The sequence below is a fragment of the Fusarium musae genome, chromosome 5 (genome assembly GCF_019915245.1).
Source record: "Fusarium musae strain F31 chromosome 5, whole genome shotgun sequence".
In the NCBI taxonomy this organism is placed as follows: Eukaryota; Fungi; Ascomycota; class Sordariomycetes; order Hypocreales; family Nectriaceae; genus Fusarium; species Fusarium musae.
The window spans coordinates 4231327-4252068 of NC_058391.1; the positions used below are offsets into that span (position 1 = coordinate 4231327).

At 48.9% G+C, this 20742-nt stretch overlaps 4 protein-coding genes across 4 annotated transcripts; 2 read left to right on the plus strand and 2 right to left on the minus strand.

The window, feature by feature from the left end:
• Positions 1–4620: 4620 nt before the first annotated feature.
• J7337_007807 (uncharacterized protein) lies at positions 4621–7515 on the plus strand (the record flags this gene model as incomplete). The annotated part of the gene is made up of 2 exons (XM_044825434.1): positions 4621–4747; positions 4796–7515. Coding segments are annotated over 2 exons (2847 nt in total), but the record flags the coding sequence as incomplete, so codon positions are not given.
• A 2723-nt stretch (positions 7516–10238) lies between these two features.
• On the minus strand, positions 10239–11078 carry J7337_007808 (uncharacterized protein; the record flags this gene model as incomplete). Its single annotated transcript, XM_044825435.1, has 3 exons — positions 10239–10813; positions 10866–10893; positions 11010–11078. The coding sequence occupies 3 exons, from the start codon at positions 11076–11078 to the stop codon at positions 10239–10241; spliced, it is 672 nt and encodes a 223-aa protein (XP_044681092.1).
• Positions 11079–16600: 5522 nt separating this feature from the next.
• Positions 16601–18074, plus strand: J7337_007809 (uncharacterized protein; the record flags this gene model as incomplete). The annotated part of the gene is made up of 4 exons (XM_044825436.1): positions 16601–16888; positions 16959–17354; positions 17421–17788; positions 17843–18074. The coding sequence occupies 4 exons, from the start codon at positions 16601–16603 to the stop codon at positions 18072–18074; spliced, it is 1284 nt and encodes a 427-aa protein (XP_044681093.1).
• Positions 18075–18197: 123 nt separating this feature from the next.
• J7337_007810 (uncharacterized protein) lies at positions 18198–19437 on the minus strand (the record flags this gene model as incomplete). Its single annotated transcript, XM_044825437.1, has 2 exons — positions 18198–18841; positions 18903–19437. The coding sequence occupies 2 exons, from the start codon at positions 19435–19437 to the stop codon at positions 18198–18200; spliced, it is 1179 nt and encodes a 392-aa protein (XP_044681094.1).
• Positions 19438–20742: the final 1305 nt, after the last annotated feature.

Here is a 20742-nt window from a genome sequence, read left to right on the forward strand (position 1 = left end):
TCCATATCCTATGTTTAAATACTCGACTTTACTTCGTAATGCTGACGGCTTATTCAGCGGCTCATCAGCTACTAACCCCGCCGCGTTACGCGTTTGGGGTTAGTGATTATGAAGGATCCAGATCTGCGCCTTGAGATATCTTATCTAGGCGCAATTACCGGTTAGATAGCTTAACTAGAATTGCTCTGAGAGTCCTGAGTTTCCTTAGGAATTGAGAATGCTGCTGTTGCTATTGAAGCAATTCAGAAACTCAGCTTGCACGTAATAATTCGGAATAGGGCCAATTGAGATCTTCTGGTTTATGGAACTGCTCGTGAATGGAGGCTTATTAGCTACAAGAAAGTGGAACTTGAGCTCCAATCAGATGTATAAAAAGTTACCGCCCTCCTTACTTCGACCGCCTTTGTTATCAGGCCTTGAGACACTTTCAACCACAGACCTCACTTGCAATTGAGATACATACCTTCTACAGTAAAAGCCATGCATGCGTTGTCATTCTTCATCCTCGCGACTTTCTATGGGGTTGCGCGTGCCATCCTTGCCAACCTTGGCGCGACCGTGACTGTCAATGGGGTCTATTACTTCGTCCACCCTGAGCCGGTGGCAGTTCTCCCGTTGTCTTCCAGTCACAACCATGGCCATGTCAACCTTATCCCGGTCACGATATATGAGGCAAAAGATAATCAATTCGATGAGTCTACTCTCAACAACATCGTGAAGGCATGGCTAGCCAAGGACGATGTTTTCAACAAGGGTTTCTTGGAAGGTGCGTTATTATTCCTCTTTCATGTGGAAACGTGGGCTCACGCAGCTTGAAGCAATCTACGTGAAGAAAGACTTGACAGATGTTCCCGGTCTATTGAAGTACCAATATCAGGGCAACATGTCATCACTGTGGGAAGAAATCGATCCCTCCTTCGACGTTCCCAGCGGTCCTTACATCTTGAATCCTTCAACTGGATCTCTACATACGCCATACCGCCTATATCTCGATACTCAAGGTGCCTTCACCCAGGGCGTTATACCCCTCTCGAGCGGATCTTTCGCTCCACTCCCCGCTGCCCTACCTGGCTCCTCATCTATAACGATCGGTGTTCCCTCAAGGATTTACTACACTGCAAGTGAGAAATACCCGCTTGCCGGTGTGCGTATCGGCGTGAAGGATATTTATGACGTCCAAGGCCTCAAGACTGGAGCTGGAAGCCGCGCCTACTATGACCTCTACCCCGAACCCAAAGGCACTGCACCCGCAGTGCAACATCTACTTGATGCCGGGGCCATCCTGGTCGGCAAAATGAAGACAACTCAATTCGCTGCACCGGAAAATGCCAGAGACGCCATCGACTATCAAGCTCCGTTCAACCCCAGAGGCGACGGGTATCAAGAAGTTGGATCCTCCTCGTCTGGAGCGGGGGCAGGTATGGCCTCCTACCATTGGTTGGACCTAGCTTTGGGGTCTGATACGGGAGGGTCCATTCGGGTACCAGCCGAGGACAACGGAATTTTCGGAAACCGCCCGACGCACGGTTTAGTGGACTTGTCGCGTGCTATACCGTTGGGTCCTGAGTTTGATACAGCTGGGTTTTTGGCTCGCGATACAGAGATTTGGGCGACTGCTTGCAGGGTTATGTACTCGAATCTCACGACAAATTATACACGATATCCGAAACGGGTTCTTACGTATGGTCTCCCGTCGGTAAAGGACGTCGATCTTTCAGACTCGGACCGCGTTATCGCTCAGTTTGTCGATAGGCTAGTCGAGTTTCTCTCAGCCGACCTCTCAACGTTTAATCACACGGAAGAGTGGACTCGCAGTCATCCGGCTGGTACACCCAGCGACTTGCAGGAGTTTGTCGGTTCAACATGGGCAGTAATCTCAGCCAAACAACAGACTCGTCTTGTTCGGGATCCATTCTTCAAGGACTATGCAGCTGCGCACGATGGACGTGCACCGTTTGTTAATCCTTCTACTAATGGTAGTTGGAGCTGGTCCGACACTCTGCCTCCGCTTCTTGACGAAGCAATCGCAAACAAGACCATTTTCAAGACTTGGTGGGATGAGGTCATGCTCCCTGAGAACTCTGAAACATGTTCCGAAAGTCTTATGCTTTATATGTTTAAAGATGCTACGCCGGAATACAGGAGTGATTATGGTAGCGCGATGGGTTCTGGCGATTTGACTGGTGTGCTGCTTGGCTTGAACACAGGCTTCATCTCACCAATGGCTGGGAATCCCGACTTTTCGATCCCAATTGGGCAAGTCAAGTATCATAGCAGCATCAACAGACATGCAGAGTATCTGCCGGTCTCTGTTAGGATCATGGCAGCGGGGGGATGTGATGGTATGCTGCTTGATCTTGTCAACGACCTTGTCAAGGCTGGGATATTGCCGCAAGTCCAGCCCGGCAATAGTATTTAAGACATTTGGTTTGTATCTAAAAAGCAGTAGTAATTACATTACAACAGACCCTCATAACATAGCCTTAAATTAAACCATGTTCCATCGCTAGGTACCTTATGCTTGATGAAGAAGAAGGGAAGTGGGAATACAGGGTAAGGAAGTTATAGCAGTTTAAGAAAAGTGGGACACACCACCAATCACATCCGTCAAAAGTGTCCGCCCCGCGGCGTGGATTCAATTCCCAGGTTTTCCGCTTGGCAAAAGTAGCTCGGGAGAGAACCTTGATGGCCGCACCTGTCGCCAAAAAAACCAACCAGCAAACGCAAACGCACAACACGCGCTACTATACTATATATGATCTGCTCCCTAGTCTAGTACCGCAGGCATGAACCCTCATAGTATAAGTGACAAGACCCAGCACCGCGCCTGCGATCCCTGCCGTCAGTCTCTTTCTCTCTTTCCCCTCTTTGTACCTCCATCATCAGCTGATGAAATGACGTATAGGCAAGCGAAAAGTCCGATGTTCTCGCCACACTCCTTTATGCGAACGATGTTCTCACTTTGCTTTGACGTGCGAATACTCTCCTATGAGGACTATAGGGAGGCCGAGAAGAGGGCAGCCGCTGGGGTATAGAGGGAGTGGCGTGGTGGGCATGGCTGCGTCGCCGGAGGTTATGGATACGGGGAACTTTATGGATCAGTTTCTTGATGACTTGGGGACGCCGTTGCCGTCTTTTGATATGGGCTTTTCGACGGAGAAGGACAATGCGCAGGGACAGGAAGCGTTGCCGTCGGATTTGTTTAATGGGACGGCGATGCAGCAGGACCAGAATGGGGTTTACCCAGGAACCACGGAGAAGACGATGGACATGACGCTGACATCTCAAAACACTGAGAGAATAGCGACACCAGGGACCTTTTCTCAGAAATGCTCTTGTATCGAGTTGGTCAACCAGCATTTCTCCGACATCGAGAGCTCATTGGAGACCTTCCAGACCCTCAAAGTCTTGAAGCAGTCTCTCGCCTCAGCAAGGACCATCCTTGAATGCACAGTCTGCTTCCAGTCCATCAAGAGCCCACGTACATCACGAAACGTTTATCTCTTGGGCTCTCTTCTATCCAGCATCGGCTCCTCATACGGCGACTTCTTCTACGTACAGAAGCAACGAACCGAGTCCTCAGTTGGTACACCGATCCGTCTTGTCGTCGGACAACAACCAGATGCTCGGGACATCGTAGAGCTTTCCCTCGAGGGGCCGAGTTACATTGCTTTTCTTCAAGCGAGTCTGAAAGGGGAGTTGGATTGTCTTGTGAAACTGGGTGAAGGGTTGGCGGCGAGACAGAGTCAACTTCACACCGAAGGTCACGAAAACTGCGAGACGGGGACGAGCTGCTCGAATACAGAGTCACTACCGACAACGAAACATCCAACCGAGGTGTGTCCGAAGGAAGTCGACATGACGACTGCTTGTGCATGCTTCAGGACGGTCGATCAAGTCAAGGCCGCGATAGCAGAGGCGCAACGGATCATCTCAGCGTGATGATTACTATATGATTATGACTTATGAACGCCCGACAAGCTTTTAGCAATATACCCAGCGCTTGTCTCTCTCAATAACCCTTCCAATGCTTCAATGACGTAAATGCAGTGACGAGGTTATCCTCAGCATGTTGTACGAAATGACTGATTGGAAACAAAAAGTCCCCGCGCCTCCTGTTTCACAATCCAAAATGGCTTAGCGAGGAGTATCGCGGCGCGGAAACGGAGCGCGGCGACTTTAAGCGGTGGTGGAGCCATCCGCGGAACACGAACAAACAGGTTCAGCGTGAGTTGCAACTCACGATGTTTCGAGTATTTAATGAAGATAAAATTCTCTCCAGTTTGTGGTTCTCTAGAATCACACCTTGTATTGTATTTTACTACTCCCTTTTAAAAACTCCATCTTTTACGAAACCATGGGTGCATCTTGTTGCGGGTCTCAGGCTGAGCGTGTTAGTGCCGGCTTAGAGGACCATGGCCACACGCATACTGATCATGGAATCGACTCTCCTTCGGTTGAGCATGATGGATCCCATGAACATGAACATGGCCATACTCATGCTGAAGGCGAAGATCACGGGCACGAACATGGAGGATGCTGTGACAGTCACTCCGATGCTTCTAGCATCACTTCACAAGCTTCGACTTGCTGCGGCAGCGAGGAACACTGCAGTGGTAGGATCTCTTCCCCCAATTACGACGCCTTTCAACTTCATCTGATACTTTTATCACTGTAGAGAAGTGCATCTATGCCATTGCCGCCCTCGAGTGCAAGAAAGCCTGTGACGACAATCCCGACCACGAAGGTACCTTACTTCCCTAGCACACCGTCACCGGATACCTAACAGGAACAGGCTCCCAGGACCAGCCCCATGAACATGACCATGGCCTTCACAAGACCGACACAGCCTGCGGTACCCATCTCGAAGCTGCTTTCAACCAGTACAGCAGCTACCTCGAACAAATCCGCTGCATCTGCCGAAGCGCCATCGAGCAGGGAATGACATCCCTCGAAACATGCTGCATGAGCACCCGAACGACCCCAACCAAAAAGCATCGAAGCAAACATGCAAAGAAGAAGGCTGCACCTGTTATCCCCACTTTCAAACCCTCTGGGGCAGGGAGTAAGCAGGTTGATGTTGAGAACGCTGCGAATCTTGAGACAGTGGGCTTTCTTGTTAGTGGTATGGACTGTACCTCTTGTGCAGACAAGTTGCTCCGGATCTTTGGCAGTATGACTGGTGTTTCTAATGCTCAGGTCAACTTTGTCATGGGCAAAGGAGAGTTCGACGTTGATGCATCTATCACCAATGCTGGAGAGGTACTCAGCTTTGTATCTGGGGCAAGTGGCTTTATGCTTAGCAAGATCATCGGCGGGAATTACTACGTCGACGTTTTGGCTACGACTGCACAGAGCAAGGGGCTTATCGACAATCCACCTTTGGGCGTCACGGATGTTCAGTCGCTTGACAAGAAGACAGTGCGTCTCTCTTATGAACCGACTACAATCGGAGCCCGAGACCTGTTGGAGTCAGTTAAAGACAAGTGCGATGGCCTGGCTGAACCCCGTGGAGACCCTCAACTCGAAAACAGCCGCCGTCGTCTCTGGGATCAACTCACAAAGACCCTCCTCGCCGCTGCCCTCACTATCCCCGTCGCAGTGGTCTCATGGAGTGAGAACCTCGTCGACAACAAGACCGAGGGGATCGTTTCTCTAATCCTGGGTACACTTGTCCAATGCATCGCTATCCCCGAGTTCTACCGCCCTGCTATATCTGCTGTTTGGTACAGTCGAACGGTTGAGATGGACATGCTTGTCGTTATTAGTATCACCGCTGCTTACGTCTACTCTGTTGTTGCGTTTAGCTTTGAAATGGCGGGTAAACCTCTTGACGAGGGGCAATTCTTCGAGACTAGCACCATGCTTATCACGCTCATCCTCGTTGGTCGCCTCATCGCAGCTTTCGCTCGTGTCCAAGCTGTTTCAGCTGTATCTCTCAGGTCTAAGCAGAACAACATTGCTGTGCTCGTCGAGAAGGAAGGGGATCGTGAGATTGACGCTCGTCTTCTTCAGTACGGAGACGTGTTCAAGGTTCTGCCTCACTCGAGAGTCCCTACTGATGGTGTTGTGCTCTCTGGCAAGACTGAGGTAGATGAGTCGATGCTTACGGGAGAGACACTGCCTATTGTTAAGCAGAAGGGCAGTGACTTAATTGCGGGTACTGTTAATGGAGATGGTACTGTCACTGTTCAGTTGACGCGTCTTCCTGGGAAGAACACCGTTACCGACATTGCTCAGCTTGTGGAAGAGGCTGCCAAGTCAAGACCTGAGATTCAAGACCTCGCTAACAAAGTCGCTGGCTGGTTTGTCCCCGCTATGGCTACTGTAGCTGTTCTTGTCCTTATCATATGGATCGCCTGTGGTATGGAGGTTCTCAACTACGATGCTGGAAAGAGTGTCGGCAACGCTATCACCTACGCAGTGGCTACCCTCGCAGTCGCATGCCCCTGCGCTCTTGGTCTTGCAGTTCCCATGGTTCTCGTCGTCGCTGGTGGTATCGCAGCTCGAGGTGGTATCATCATCAAATCGGCTGATACTACCGAGGGAGCACGCAAGACTACCGATGTTGTTTTTGACAAGACTGGTACGATCACCGAGGCCGAGCTTGCTGTGACTGAGCAGGTTAATCTAAGTGGGGATATGGCAGATAACCTTGCTTTGGCCAAGGCTCTTGTTTCTGGAGGTAAACATCCTGTCTCAGCTGCCGTCGAGAAGCATCTAGAAGGACAGTCCGTCAAGGCCATGCCCGAGGTGGTCAATGTTCAAGTTGTTCCAGGCGCTGGAGTCGAGGCTGACTACTTGGACTCAACCCTCAGAGCCGGCAATGCTCGATGGACTGGAGCTGATAGACTGGACGATGTGTCGCGCCTTCAGCATGGTGGTCTCACTACTCTTGTCGTGACTCGCAACTCTGTTCCTCTTATCGTCTTTGGCCTCTCAGCTCAGATCCGCCCAGAAGCAGTGCGAGTTATTTCTGAGCTCAAGTCTCGCAACATCAACGTTCACCTTGTTTCCGGGGACCAGATTAAGGCTGTCCAAGCTGTGGCAGCATCTGTTGGTATCTCCCCCGAGAACGTGGTTGGTGAGCGTACTCCGCCTGAGAAGAGAGACTATGTGGCTTCACTGATGGATCAGGGCAAACGTGTCCTCTTTTGTGGCGATGGCACGAATGACGCTATCGCCGTAGCGCAAGCCAATGTTGGCGCTCAGATGGGAGGTGGTTTGACTAGCAGCGATGTGACACAGGGTGCAGCAGATGTCGTTCTTCTGAACGGTCTTGAAGGGATTCCCTTCCTTCTTGATATCAGCAAAGTCTCATTCCAGCGCATGTACTTCAACTTTGTATGGTCTGCTGTTTACAATATCCTGGCGATCACGATGGCTAGCGGCGCTTGGGTTGAGTTCAGGATTCCGCCTCGGTATGCTGGTTTAGGAGAAATGGTTAGCGTGGTCCCTGTCATTCTTGCTGCCAACTCCATGTTCTTTGCGCGATACTTTAAGCTCAAGGAATGATGATAGATTGTTTATATAAATTAGGCCCTTTAAACTCAATCTCTTGCCGTTACCTGCATCAGATCAAGCGCATCAGCTGGCCCTTCGACATCACAATCGATCGATGATTTGTCTTTGGAAAGGCAGGACCAGGGTCAGGTATGGTCATTCGAAGAGGGATAGGTAACTTCCTTTTGATCGGGTGGGGGTTCTATGTCAGCGCAAAGAGTACGTCGCAGAATGCAGCGTTTACCGGGATCCTCAAATTCGAGGAAAAGGCTGTCGATGATGAAGAGAATGGTAGTTTGCGAACAGTTCGTGTGTTGAATGGGGATGAGACTAGGAGTGGCAGCCTTGCCATGATGCCTAACGAGGATCCTGACTATGGCGGCTTTCCTATATCTGTCACTGTTCCCGCTAGGACGATGATTGCCGAGGTAACGTTTTATTCTGTTCACGAGTAGCTTAGAAATTTTCAAGACCGTTCATATCATTAAATTACCTATCAACTAACCTGATCTGGCGAACCTTTATGTCCCTGTCTTTGTCTCTGCCATGTTGTTCTTCTCTTAAATCGCAGCACTTTCGTCAATATTATACATGCTTACGTCATCCAAAGTCAGGGCCTCAACATCAAATGGAGTGTATCTGCCTTGTCCATTGACCTCTTGAGCACGAGCTGCAAAGCTATCCATGTCAAGATCCATACCGGAGGTTACTGGTGCAAGTTCCTTCTTTTCAAGAGGAAGCGAGTATTGTATCAAAAATCGCAGCATCCAGCCGTCAAGCGTATGTGTTCTATAATCGCTGGAGAGTAATGAAGAAGGGAGGATTAATGTGCAGAATATCGAGGAGGTAATCTTGGTTGGCAACGGCAAGGCCGAGGCAAACCCGAGGCGACTAGATAAGTAACGCGTCTAGATAAACAAGGTACTTTCAAATCACGTACACTGATACGCGTTGTGAATTTGCCTAGATTACACCCTATCCGCCCATCACCTGTCATTTCGTCAAGATGGTGTATCGCCGGGTCGGAAGGTTATCGGATCTGGCCCAGTGTTCGGAAACTCTACCTGGTTGCATCCTACCCCCGTGAACACCATCCGTAACTGCTAAGTAACCCAGCTGTCAGCACTAGATTAGGGATGCACAAGCTATAAAGACCTGACTTGGTTGTTCTAATGTAATGTGAAGGCCTTCAGACTGTCCCCATACTTCTCAGCTTCCAACGTTACAATTGCTATCAACATGCCAGGACAGCAGCCCCCCCGCATTCACAATGAGATCTATCCTTTCCTTCATCCAGAAAAATTCAGAAACTCCTTAAAGGGACAGAATGTTCTAATCACCGGTACACGGCTTGGAAACAGGCTATGCTCGTCGAAAAAAAACTGTTCTTGTTATCTAACTCTTAGTAGGTGCTCTGGGCACCATTGCTGGTGCGACCGCTGAATGCTTTGCTACTGCTGGTGCCCGCCTCTTCCTATCCGACATACAGCTCTCGCTACCAGATTCTACCAAAGATCGTCTTTTGTATCTTGGTGCTGATGCAGTGAACTATTATCGCTGCGACGTCGGGAACCCCAATGAATGCGAGGAGCTGGTGAAACAAGTATGCTGTGTCCAGCAATGCGCCACGGGATGGTCATTAATATATATCAACAGGCCGTTTCCACTGTAGGCGACATCGATGTTCTAATCAATGGTGCTGGAGTTGTTGGTGTCCGCGTGGTATGTGTCCTGCCCCAAGTATTTTCCCAGACATAAGAACTAAGCTAAAGTGTATGCACAGTTCAATAAGCAGGATCCTGCTCTCTTCTTTCGGGACATGGCGATCAACTTCAACGGACCACTCGTCCTGATGCGCTTGGTGTTACCTAGCTTTATTGAGAGACGCCGAGGCTGCGTGATTAATATTGCTTCCAAGGCGGCTACTGTAGACTTCCCATTCAACATTAGCTATTGCACCAGCAAGGCTGCTCTGATCAAGTTGACGAGCGTCCTCCAGGCCGAGGTTGATGAAGTTGCTCCATCATCTGACATCAATCTATACGCGATCCATCCAGGCGCGGTGCGTTCGGGCATGAAGACAGCAGGTCAGTGAACACTTTGTCCTATCAAATTTTCTTAACATATGCTGACGGAACGCGTTACACCACTAGATGACCATCAAGATTTTGCGCTTGGAGAGTTCTCTCAAATTATGGGCCGCTTTGAAGAGTGGATGAAAAGGTTTACTGGCTCGCCACACTTGGCTGGCATGTCATGTGTAGCTCTCGCAACGGGCATTGCAAAGGATGTGCTGAGGGGCAGGTACTATGATGTTGAACAGGACTTGGAGGATATAATTGCTTAGGCAGCGTTGCTGAAGGAGAACCCGCTACTTCACCGTCTGAATATCAGTATGCTTGGGGCATTGGAGCGAGAAGAGGGTGCAATTGCCCAAAAGCCGGAGGAGAGGTTCAACTTTCCTGGATTCTAGAGGAGGTCCCTCATTGACATATTAATTATATTCCTTAAAATCTCCCATGTTGTTTCCAGGTATTTCCTCATCCGTATCGTAGGCATCGCTCTGTTTAGTCCAACCAGCCTTAATATCACAAAAGCAGTCATACAAGTCCTCTAGACTTGCGGGAACAGATAGTAATCCCCCACTACCAAAAGCCTTTGTCCAAAGATCCCTAACATCCAATCTATGAAGACTTTGAATCCCTTACTTGAGAGAAGTGCTATACCAGAACACATCACGCTAGGGGATATCCATTAGATGTGATGCTCCTCATGATTCCAATCTCTTCTTCCAACTCGAGAATACGCTCCCGTGCAAGGTCAAGTACTTGACCCCTACTCAAGACCTGCCCTGAGCTTGGCGAGCTGTCTCTATCAGCTAGGGTGTTTGTTCTGGACGCCGGCAGCACTGCTAGAAGACTCTCGAACTGCGCCTTGAGTCGGGTGCGGTACTGCTTCTCGGCGAGGTGATGGCATTCTCGGATGTGTGCTGGTGTGTCCGTGGTCACCTTGTATCGGCGGTTCTTAGGCTTCCGTAAAGCGGCTCGAAGTTGGATATCGGTCATCTGTGGGACCTGAACCGCTTGGGTTGCTGACATAGCCCGTTGGTCTATCGCAGAGGAACCTTCAATCGTTCTGTTGGTATAAGAGAACATGTCGGTGTCGTGGTTTGGCATTGTTGTAGGGCTCGGCAGGTAGTTGAAAGGGTAGCAAGCTTGCACATAATCAGGAAGCTCAGGTGAACTGGACGAGTTGGATAAGTACTCAGATAAGTACTCATCCACGTCCCACGGGAGGGTTTGGGCAGTTGCTGTTAAAGAGTAAGGACACAAGTGTCAACTTGGAAGGAGGTGGCCACTTACCCTGCTCAGTTGCTAGGTCAAGAGGCATCTGATTGGTGTGAGTCAGTATAGTTCATGTTCTTGATCAACATGGGTGGCACGATCATGAGCTAGAGCAGAAGCAGTGCTGGGTAGATGACGGTAAGGATCTGAGGGATGACCTACTAGCGGCTGATTTTCATCAGCGCTTTGATGCAGGGTGTTGGAGGCTCGACCAAATTCCAGAGCGGCCATTTGGAGCTGCAGGTGGTAGTTGCTGGGTTGATTGTTGGTTTGATCAAGCGGTTTATACTGGTATGGCCCTCTGCCAGATGAATCGGTTTGCTAGTGGTTCGGATTTCAAGACAACAGGCACCGCCTGGCTATTAAATGAATCGTTGTAGTGGTGCGCAGCGACTTGAAGCACCGCAGCAATTAAAATACCCAGTTCAATGGCCCAGCCCTGTCCCGAGATAGTGGCGTAGTCTACCGCGTGCCATGTCGACCGATTTTGAGACTTGGCGATCGATCGTACGTTCGCGACCCTTTGACAGGGTTAATCCTCCTACAAGTATGCTTATTGTATTTCAACATGAGGGCTTCGGGGAGCCGGGCTTGCGGCAAGTTCCGTCTCCCCGCTTCAGCGAATCAATTCTGGCTGTGAAGAGAGGTCTAGACCGGTCCTTGGGTTGTGCTGGGCTGAGGTCCAGACCGGGCCGTAGGACACGTCATCACGAAGCGGGACCCAAAAGCTTAAACAGCGAAATCCAACTGGGAATGCCCTCTCCTTCATCGAAAATGGCCTTACAACAAGTGCTAGCTATGGAAATCAAGATCTAGCCAGATTAACTCAGTGACCTTATTTGATCTGTGCAGATTAAACGTAGCCTTCACTCCAGTCCTCTATAACCAATTACATACCTATTAACTGCCCGTTGCTTCCCAGGCTCCCCTCCATCGCCGACCGCCACACTTCCCATCCCTGTCGAGTCATCCCCAGGCATGGCGGAGCTGACGACTATTCTCATTTGAGGCGTTCAGGGTGCTGCGATCTCATGTTCGGCATTGCTTTTGAAGAGCCCAGCATACCATAGCTCCCGATTCCTGTTGTTGTTCCTTTCACCTAAGATCGAGGCACTGGTGAAGCTTTGACCTCTGCCCAGGATCGGATAGTTATGAGTCAAGGATGGTCACTCAGAACACGTCTAAGAGCCATATGCTTGCTGTATGAAGAACTATATAAAGGACTGTATGCGTGGGCTTATGCCCGGTTTGAGTTGCTCTGAATTCCCTTGTCTTTATGCTTCAAGCTGACTCTTTTACTGTTGTAAAGAGTGCGTATCTTGGCCTTTTCAGCTTTGCCGGGAGTAGCTGATTTTTTGCTGAGTGCTAATACTAAAACGATGATTGGACGTCCCAAGATGACCCTGTGCAGTAGAGCCAAGCCACTTGAAAGCATCGTAAGACTTTAATTAGAGTATCGCCAAACTCCCGATTCTGTCACTTAACGTGGCACAATTGATGTCGTTGGGGCAAGCCCAAGGAGGCATAATTGCTTCACTGCTATGGATACTTGAGTTCCAGTATCTTCTCTCAAGCTTCCTGCATCGCCGAGTCCCGTACAACGGAGTCGCAACTCCGAAAAATTGAGCATTTTATTCTTATCAAGCGATTGATCAAGTGACAAGTCATGTGAGGATCGAAATCTCAATTACCGGGTGGCGTGATAGCCTAAACCCCGACTTTGCGGCAGTGCTCTGTTCGCCGAATAATCTAGTTCCCTGTGAGCATGTGGCTGCTTATGGTTATAACGCCATGACTACCCCTAAATCGTTGCCTGAATCCCGAGTACGTGGTTGACTTCAGAGTTTAAACGGGGATTTAGCTTCATTGGCAACACTGCATCGGACTCTGTCCATTTTCGGAAGTGGAATCGTTGAAGACAAAAATTTGTGGCTTACTGCCATCATCATATGACAGTGAGACAGGTTCTCTCAGCTGCAAGCTAAAAATGTTTCCGCTTTCTGTCCAGAATGCGTCCTGAGATGCGAGTCGGGAAAAGCGACGGTCTAGACCACCAACCCCTGGCATAGCCCTTGCGCTTAGTGTGACGTTCCATCTCAGATACCGGAGATGAGTAAGGAGATAACATGACTGCTGATGGGGAGCGTAATGGAGGGAATACAAAAGGGCTGGCCTTAGTGGCTGCGCGGACACTAGCAGAGCATTGCGAATATCTGATCTACACAGCTGCAAGTTTCTTATACATGGAACACAAACAGTATCAAAGTACATCATATAGTAAGTATATCTTTTATCTCTGTGTAGTTTGGATGGAAACTAAGAGAGCTGGCTAAATAGCGACTACCATGGATCCTTTTCCGTCTGGCTTTGTCGAAAATACGTGGCATCAGTCCTCGGGGTACCCTGCCTTTCCATCACCGCCCGATACTCATCTCGGCTTCCAAGGCCTTGATCCATCAAGTGCACTAGTCAATGTTCCAAATGATATGACTCAGCTCGATCCTTGGTTCTGTCAGAGATGGCTAGATAATTCTGGGGACGTGCAAACAGAAGCTCCCGCAAACTCAGTCCACAGCCAGGGTTCCTCAGCAACACCATATTTAGAATACGGCATTCACGACAATGTCCAGCCTGCTCAAGAAGAATATTCGTGCGAAACGTCCAAACCCCAACCGCAAGCAAAGCCCAAGTCACGCAAGTCTACAGCTGTCGAAAAGAAAAGCTACTCCTGCAATGGCGACCAGAGCCAGATTTCTGAAGAAGATAGAGCCTCACGTATTCGAGAGAGGAATCGAAACATTGCGCGCAAATATCGAAACCGTAAACACCATGAAGCAGAGGCAATGGAAACTTATGTGGAGAAATTGCAAGGGGAGAATGCCATGTTAAGGGCCCGCTGCAATAGGTTGAGCGAGGAAGTCCTGGATCTCAGAAGTCTATTACTGCAGCATTCAGAGTGCAATTGTACTATGATCCAGGCCTTCATTGTCGCTGAGGCCAAGCGGTCACTGCAGAGCCTTCTTTCACCAGACCCATCAGGTTAAGTTAATGTATACAGTATTGAACTGAGCTGGAGGAAGATCTTTTGTTGAGTCTTACATGTTAACCACGAGAAGTAAACTACAGCAGAGTCCTGGCTACATAACCTCTCAGGATACTTATTTATAGCTTGTGCTTTCTATTGGTAGGAGTAAGACACGTGATATCAATTTATACGATACATTAGGCTGCAATGCGTTCTGACTGAAGACTCTCCTCTTGTATCTTTCTTACATCTTAGGACTTGATATCTTGGAAAACCTTTGATTGAATATTTGCGCTTACTCACTGCTAACTCTGAGCTCTTGATGCTTGAGCTGACGATGGCAGTGTACGGCAACACGGTGCAGCAAGAGCTGGATAACAGCCCCGAAGATCAGCATGACCTTGGTCTGGCAATGTATATGCACAGCATCGCACTGGTGTTGCGAAACCACTTCCACGATACCAGAGAGAAACATACAATTGAAGAGGCAGCGGATATGGCTGAAACTGTCATACTTGTCGCATGAGATCACGATACCAATTTACCGCACTATGACTACAGCCTTACCCTAACACTGGGGGATCAGTTTTGCCATTCAGGTCTCCCTGACACAATTGAGCATGCTATCAAAGCAGCTGGTCGAGCCTCGGAGCTAGCCCCAAAGGGTTGCTTAGGCCGGCTATTTTATCTCGATACTCTATCCTAGATGCTATATGACCTGTTGATATAAACGATCATGATACCTGGAGAAATTCTCACAAGGCCATTGAAGAAGCTGTCAAAGAATGCCCAGATGTTCACCCGGATATACCAGAGTACGTAGACCATTTCGGCCGTGTTCTGATTGGTTCGGTCGCTTTTACTGGCTCCGTCACTGTCCAAGAACTTGAGCTTAGTTTAGGGCATGTGAGACAGTCCGTCAACAGCCTACCAGACGGTTACTCCCATAAAGCGCAGTACCTATCAACTCTTGCGGAAATGCTTCATTGCCAGTACACGATCACCAACGACGATTAGGGAGATCTCTTCATCTTGCAAACCGACTGAGCCAGCGGTACGTGAGAACTAGATCAGTATCAGACCATGAGGAGGCGATAAAGGTTGTAAAAACTAATCTTCCACTGGCCCAATACGATGACGCATCTCGAGAACATGCTTTCCAAAATCTCAGTACCGCCATAGGTAATTGCTATTTTATGTCAGGGTCAGTGGGTGGTCTTGATGATTCTATCAAGCTTGCCCAAAAGGCTGTGAAGGCCACACCGATGGCATCCACAGATTAGCCAAGATGCCTAGCCACTCTAGGGTCTAGCTTTGCTACAAAATATCGGCAGACAGGACGATTGGCAAATCTTGACGAAGCCATCAGGATCTTGAAGAGAGTACTGAGCCAAACTCCAGAAAGAGATCGCATGCGGATAGAAGTCGTATCGTGCACCGGAAGCATATTCACCAATAGATATTAAAGATTGGGAAAAGCTTCTGACTTGGCACGATCCATTGACCTGGCACAAAATGCACTTGAAAGTTGTCAACAAGGGAGTGAAAGCCAAGCGAGCTATCTCCACAGACTGTCTACAGCACTGGTCCATCGTTTCGAACGAGACAAGTCCATGGCAGACCTTGAGACCTCTATAGATCTCAGTTACCATGCAATGGAAGCTCGTCCACCAATGACGTGAATTACTCAACCATACTGCATAGGGTAGGAGTAAGTCTGGGAATAAAATGATCAACAGTGGACAGGAGAACGCGACGAGTGTGAGTATGAGAGATATCGTGCCATGTGACGAAGAAGAATGATGGCCTGATTGGATAGTATATGTACACTATGAGGTATAACTCGTTGAGCCGGTTGATTTACTTTAGAACTCTGCGTTATTTGCAGTTGAGGCTTGTGGCTGAGAGCTTGACTCAGCAGTGAGAACTTAGTCGAGACAGGCATTGTCAGACAATATTACCGAGGATGTGGTGACGTATAATACTCTCTTTATCCGTAGATTAAGTCTCATATTAAGGAATATTGCCGGGAAGCAAGAGAATAGCCGGAGTCAAAAACTTTAATAGAGAAGCTTCCACCGGAGTCGTGGTTAATGCCTGCCTGATTGGGCTCTCGGAGCACCGGCCGATAGTTGCCTGATTTGGCAAGTGAACAAGGATTAGCGCAATCTTGAGAAGTTAGATAAAGCAAAGAATGGAGCGGGTTCCAAGGCCAAGTTCTGGATGCATGTATAAATACAATTCTTTCGCACACTATGTGGAGCTGTCGAGTCGAGAAAAGGTGTCTTTGGGGTGCGATTTTAGCAGCGCTAGGCTGGGGGGGTTCGGGTGGCTGACAGCTTAACATTATAAGCATTTAAGCTTATATCGCACGCCGCTTGCTTCGCTTTCACTATCGCCCGAGTGGAGAATCCTCAAGGGAAGGGCTAGGAAGGTGGTCTTGGCAATATCTGGACGATGTCACGTCTTGCAAGGGTAGGGAACGGGACAAAGTGTTGAATTGAGTAGGGACTTTTTTTCTCTCTCGCCCCGTCTCGGTCTCTGAAGAATGGGATGATGTCACTCATGGATTTGTTGCCGTGAATGGTAGGGGAGGGCGGGATGCTAGTGGTGATGCATAAGGCAGTGATTGACCCCCATCAATATATATTTCTCAACTAGTCGCCCTCCTCCGGCAAAACAGCGCACCCTTTTTTTGTGACACCGAATACTCCCTCAAAGGACCACAATGACACGTCTATCGCAGCTACTCCTAGCAGCCGGTGCCACTCTTGTTGGCCTCACTTCTGCACAATGCAGCCTCACCCCCACGGCCAGCATCGCTACCGCTGATGGCGTCGAGTTCAAGCTCCTACGCACCGGCCTGCAGCGCCCTCGACACCTCGTTGTCGATACCGAGGGAAATCTTTTGATTGCCGAGGCTGGCAGCAAGGGCGTGAGGAGGGTTGTCCTCGACGATGGCAAAGACCTAGATGTCTGCATCGACTCTGACAAAGCCTTAATCTCCAATGCGAATGTACGTTTCTCCAACCTTGCATGTTCTTCAGCAGCGAGGATGTAATAGTAACAAGAAGGCTTAAACATAGCTAAACCACGGCATCGCTCTGACCGCCGATGGTAAAACCATTCTCGTATCTACTCCCAGCGAGGTGTATGCCTACGACTACGATGCCTCCAAAGGCACTGTAGGGTCTCGTCGAACCGTCATCACGGGTATGAGTGCTACTTCGACTCATTCCACCCGCACTCTCACGATCCCTCTTGCTGCAAATCCTAATTTGCTGCTCGTGGCTGGCGGATCCGATGGCAATTTGGACGTCGAGACTGTGAATAAAGATGTTGTGCGCAGTCAGGTGAGAGTCTTCAAGATTGACGAGCTGTTGGCGGCGGATGCTCCTCTTGTGTATGGTGAGGCGGAGGTACTTGGCTGGGGTCTTCGAAACAGTGTCGGCTGGGCAGAGGACCCTTCTACGGGCAACGTCGTAAGTAAATTCTCTTAGCCATCATGTTTGGCTTAGTGACAGGCTGTTGACTGACTCGGCTTGCAGTGGTCCGTTGAGAACTCAGTCGATAACCTTTACCGCGGCGACGTCGATGTTCACAACACCAATCCTGGTGAGGAACTCAACTTCCACGGCCTTCCCAACGACACTTCCAGCGCTCGGTATGGCGCCAACTACGGATACCCCGGATGCTTCTCCATCTACGACACTTCCAATATTAAGGACTACCCCGGCGGAGCTGAGGTCGGCAAGCAGTTTGCTGGTACACCAGACGGCGAGACAGATCTGGGATTCACAGATGAGGAGTGCCAGGAGAAGCAAGCCCCAAGAATTACATTCGGATCCCATCTCGCGCCATTGGACATCAAATTTCTTGACGGTAGTGCGGCATATATTGCATTCCACGGAAGCTGGTAAGTGCCCCAGATATGATTCATGTTGCACAAGTACTCACAAATTGATTTCAGGAACCGCAACCCTGGTGATGGTTATCGCCTTAGCAAGGTGGACTTTGCCAACGGCGAGCCAGTGCCGGAATCTAACGACCCTAAAGCTGAAGTGCCGCTGATGTGGAACACGGATAATACCAAGTGTCCTTCAGGCTGCTTCAGACCAGCAGGCCTAGCATTTGACAAGTCCGGAAGGCTGTTCCTAACCAGTGACTCTACTGGAGAGCTGTATGTTCTCACTGGTGTATAAAGACTCGGGTTACTCGATGATATCAAGTAGATATGGTATACTTGAGTGAATTCAATTTATTCTTGCTATTATATGTTGGCCATGCCTCATTGTTATAACAAAGGAAACGATCTACATGTGAACTTAAGCATCAACAGCAAACACCGAGCCATCGCTGTTACCACTATAAGTAAAACCACATTTCCCATTACCTACAACGAAACCAGCACCAGTATCAGCGCCCTTCTTAGACATGAAGTAGTTGGGATGATTGCTCTGTGACTTGCACGTCGAGCCAGCGTGGTACAAAAGGAAACAGTTCCGGTTAGCAGCACGGAAACTCCAAGTCTCGCAGCCAGTGAACTGCATGCAAGAGACACAGCACTCTTCAGCGCTGCTGGCACCATTCGCAACGATCTGGAAGTCAGATGGGATGCCTGGGCCGTTATTGAGAACGTTGGTGACATAGTAGCCTGTGCTTGCACTGTTGAAGTCGGGGCCAAACATGTTGGCTTCGTTGCAGGCTGCGTACTGGGTGGGACCGGAAATGACCTTTGTTTTGGTGGCGGTGGCAGACTTTGTTGTTGTCTTCCACTTGGTGGAGTAGGTGGTGACTTTCATGGAAGTGGTGAAGGACTTGGTGACAGATACATCTTTGGGAATGAGAGTTGTAGTGGTAGAGATTGTTTTGACGATAGTCGTTGTCTGCATACTATTGACAGTCTTGGTAACTGGAGTGCCAGTTTTCTGGACAACCTTTGTGTTGGCATTTGGAAGGAGTTTGGTGCCTGTACAAAGAGGTCAATCAAATGTCCGTAGAGATTCGGATGAACGATGGAGAGAACTTACACTGAACTTTTGAAGGGAATTTGAAAGCCTTTATTCCTGGCTTGATTATTGCACGAGCATGAGGCTTCTGGAACAATCTGTCACGCTTTTGCGCATTCAGGGATCTCGAGTTCACGGTGTCTGAGATGAACTTGAACCCGGCAGTAGTTGGAATCTGAGTAGTAGACGTTGAAGTCCTTGTGCCTGTCTTTGTGCTGGTTTTAGTAGAAGTAGATGTCACGACAACAGTGGCCACCTTGAACAGCGTAGTGGTAGTGCTGAAAGTGTCGGTGCCGCCTTTGCCTGTGACGGTAAAGGTCTTTGTAGAGAACACTGTGATTGTTGACCATTGATTGGCTTTCTTGACCACTGTTGGAATTATGGTGTTGGTTGTTGTAGGGGCTACACTGTCTGTCTTGGTGACAGTGACAGTCTGGACATCTGCGACTGACTCCTTGCCGAGTTTCGTCTGGCAGGTCACATCATCGTCGTCGACCGCGAAGACGGATGATGAGAGAAGGGGGAGAAGGAGTGCGGAGAGGAGAGTGGTCTTCATGGCGGATCGCAAATATGTGATGATTGGGGAGAGGGGAAGTATTCGTGTGCTGTTCAATATATAGAAGAATTACCTAGCACCAGTCATTATATACAAGGAGTTTATCTGGAAACTGAGCATTTAGTACTTACGATTTCCATGTATATGAATGCCGTTTTCGCCACTCCCTAAAACGCAGTCTAGAAGTCCAGAATGTTAAGACTCGCAGCCTTTACACGGTTACGGCGATCTGCAAACGGCAATGCCCCTTTTCCAAAGAACGGAGAGAAATATTATAGACAAAAGTACATTAGCGCAAAATTTCTCGAGAAGAAGGGTCGGCCGCGATGGCGTTGTCCATACCCCTAGCCTCGGAATGTGAACATGGGAAAGTAGTCTTTCTTCCATACCTCGTCTAGCTCGATTTTCCCCATATTCTCAAAATGTGGTCAGCCACGTTTCGTGTCTTGGCCAGATTTAGAAATAAACTGCGAGCCAATCAGTGATTAGCGGCATGATAGCAAAGGGTCGGCTACCCTATCAAGGAATCAGACCTATCAAGGAATCCACCAGCTCAAAGGTTCGCATCAATTTATTGGAGAACACAATAGATAAGGTCTCCCATTATCTTAATGGTAAATAACTATTCTTCTACTGTCTGTGAAGTCTATGATTCCCTGTAAATATCATCTATAACGGGCATCGAGCCTGAGTCGAGCCCAGGTCTTGTCCATTCACACCGGAGACTACAGATATTCTCCAACAAGAAGTGTAGTTTTATCTACGATATGATAAGAAGCTCAGTTAGTCTTCATTAGTGACTTTCTAGGTCGCATGCATTTTCACGTGTGTGAGGCGCGTGATGTGAGCCATCAGCTGTGGTGACTATCAAATTTAAAATAACACTCTTATAAAGTTAGTTCGGGCTGCATACCAGCTACCCAGCACAATGTCTTGTCTACGACCATTACAAAGCAAACCAAATTCCGTAAACGATCAAGCTTGGCAAATAAAGCAATGGCTTATTCAAACCAACTTTTTGACTTACCCGGTTCAGCGTCCCATTCCAGGTGAGCACCAGACTGGGAGTAGTTAAGCTTACCTCCCGTCCCAAGCAATGACTAGACAACCTTAAAATAGTTGCGCCACGTTGACGGCCACCATTTATTACATCGATAGTTCATCGCTATATGCATAAATACCCTTCGTCGATACATCCGATTCGTTGTTTTCGATCTCAGCCACTCGTAGGCGAACTCGGGCTCGGCGATAAAGGTCCTTGCCTCGGGCACGGTCCGCACGTGGCGGCCCGGGACAATGCTAGCT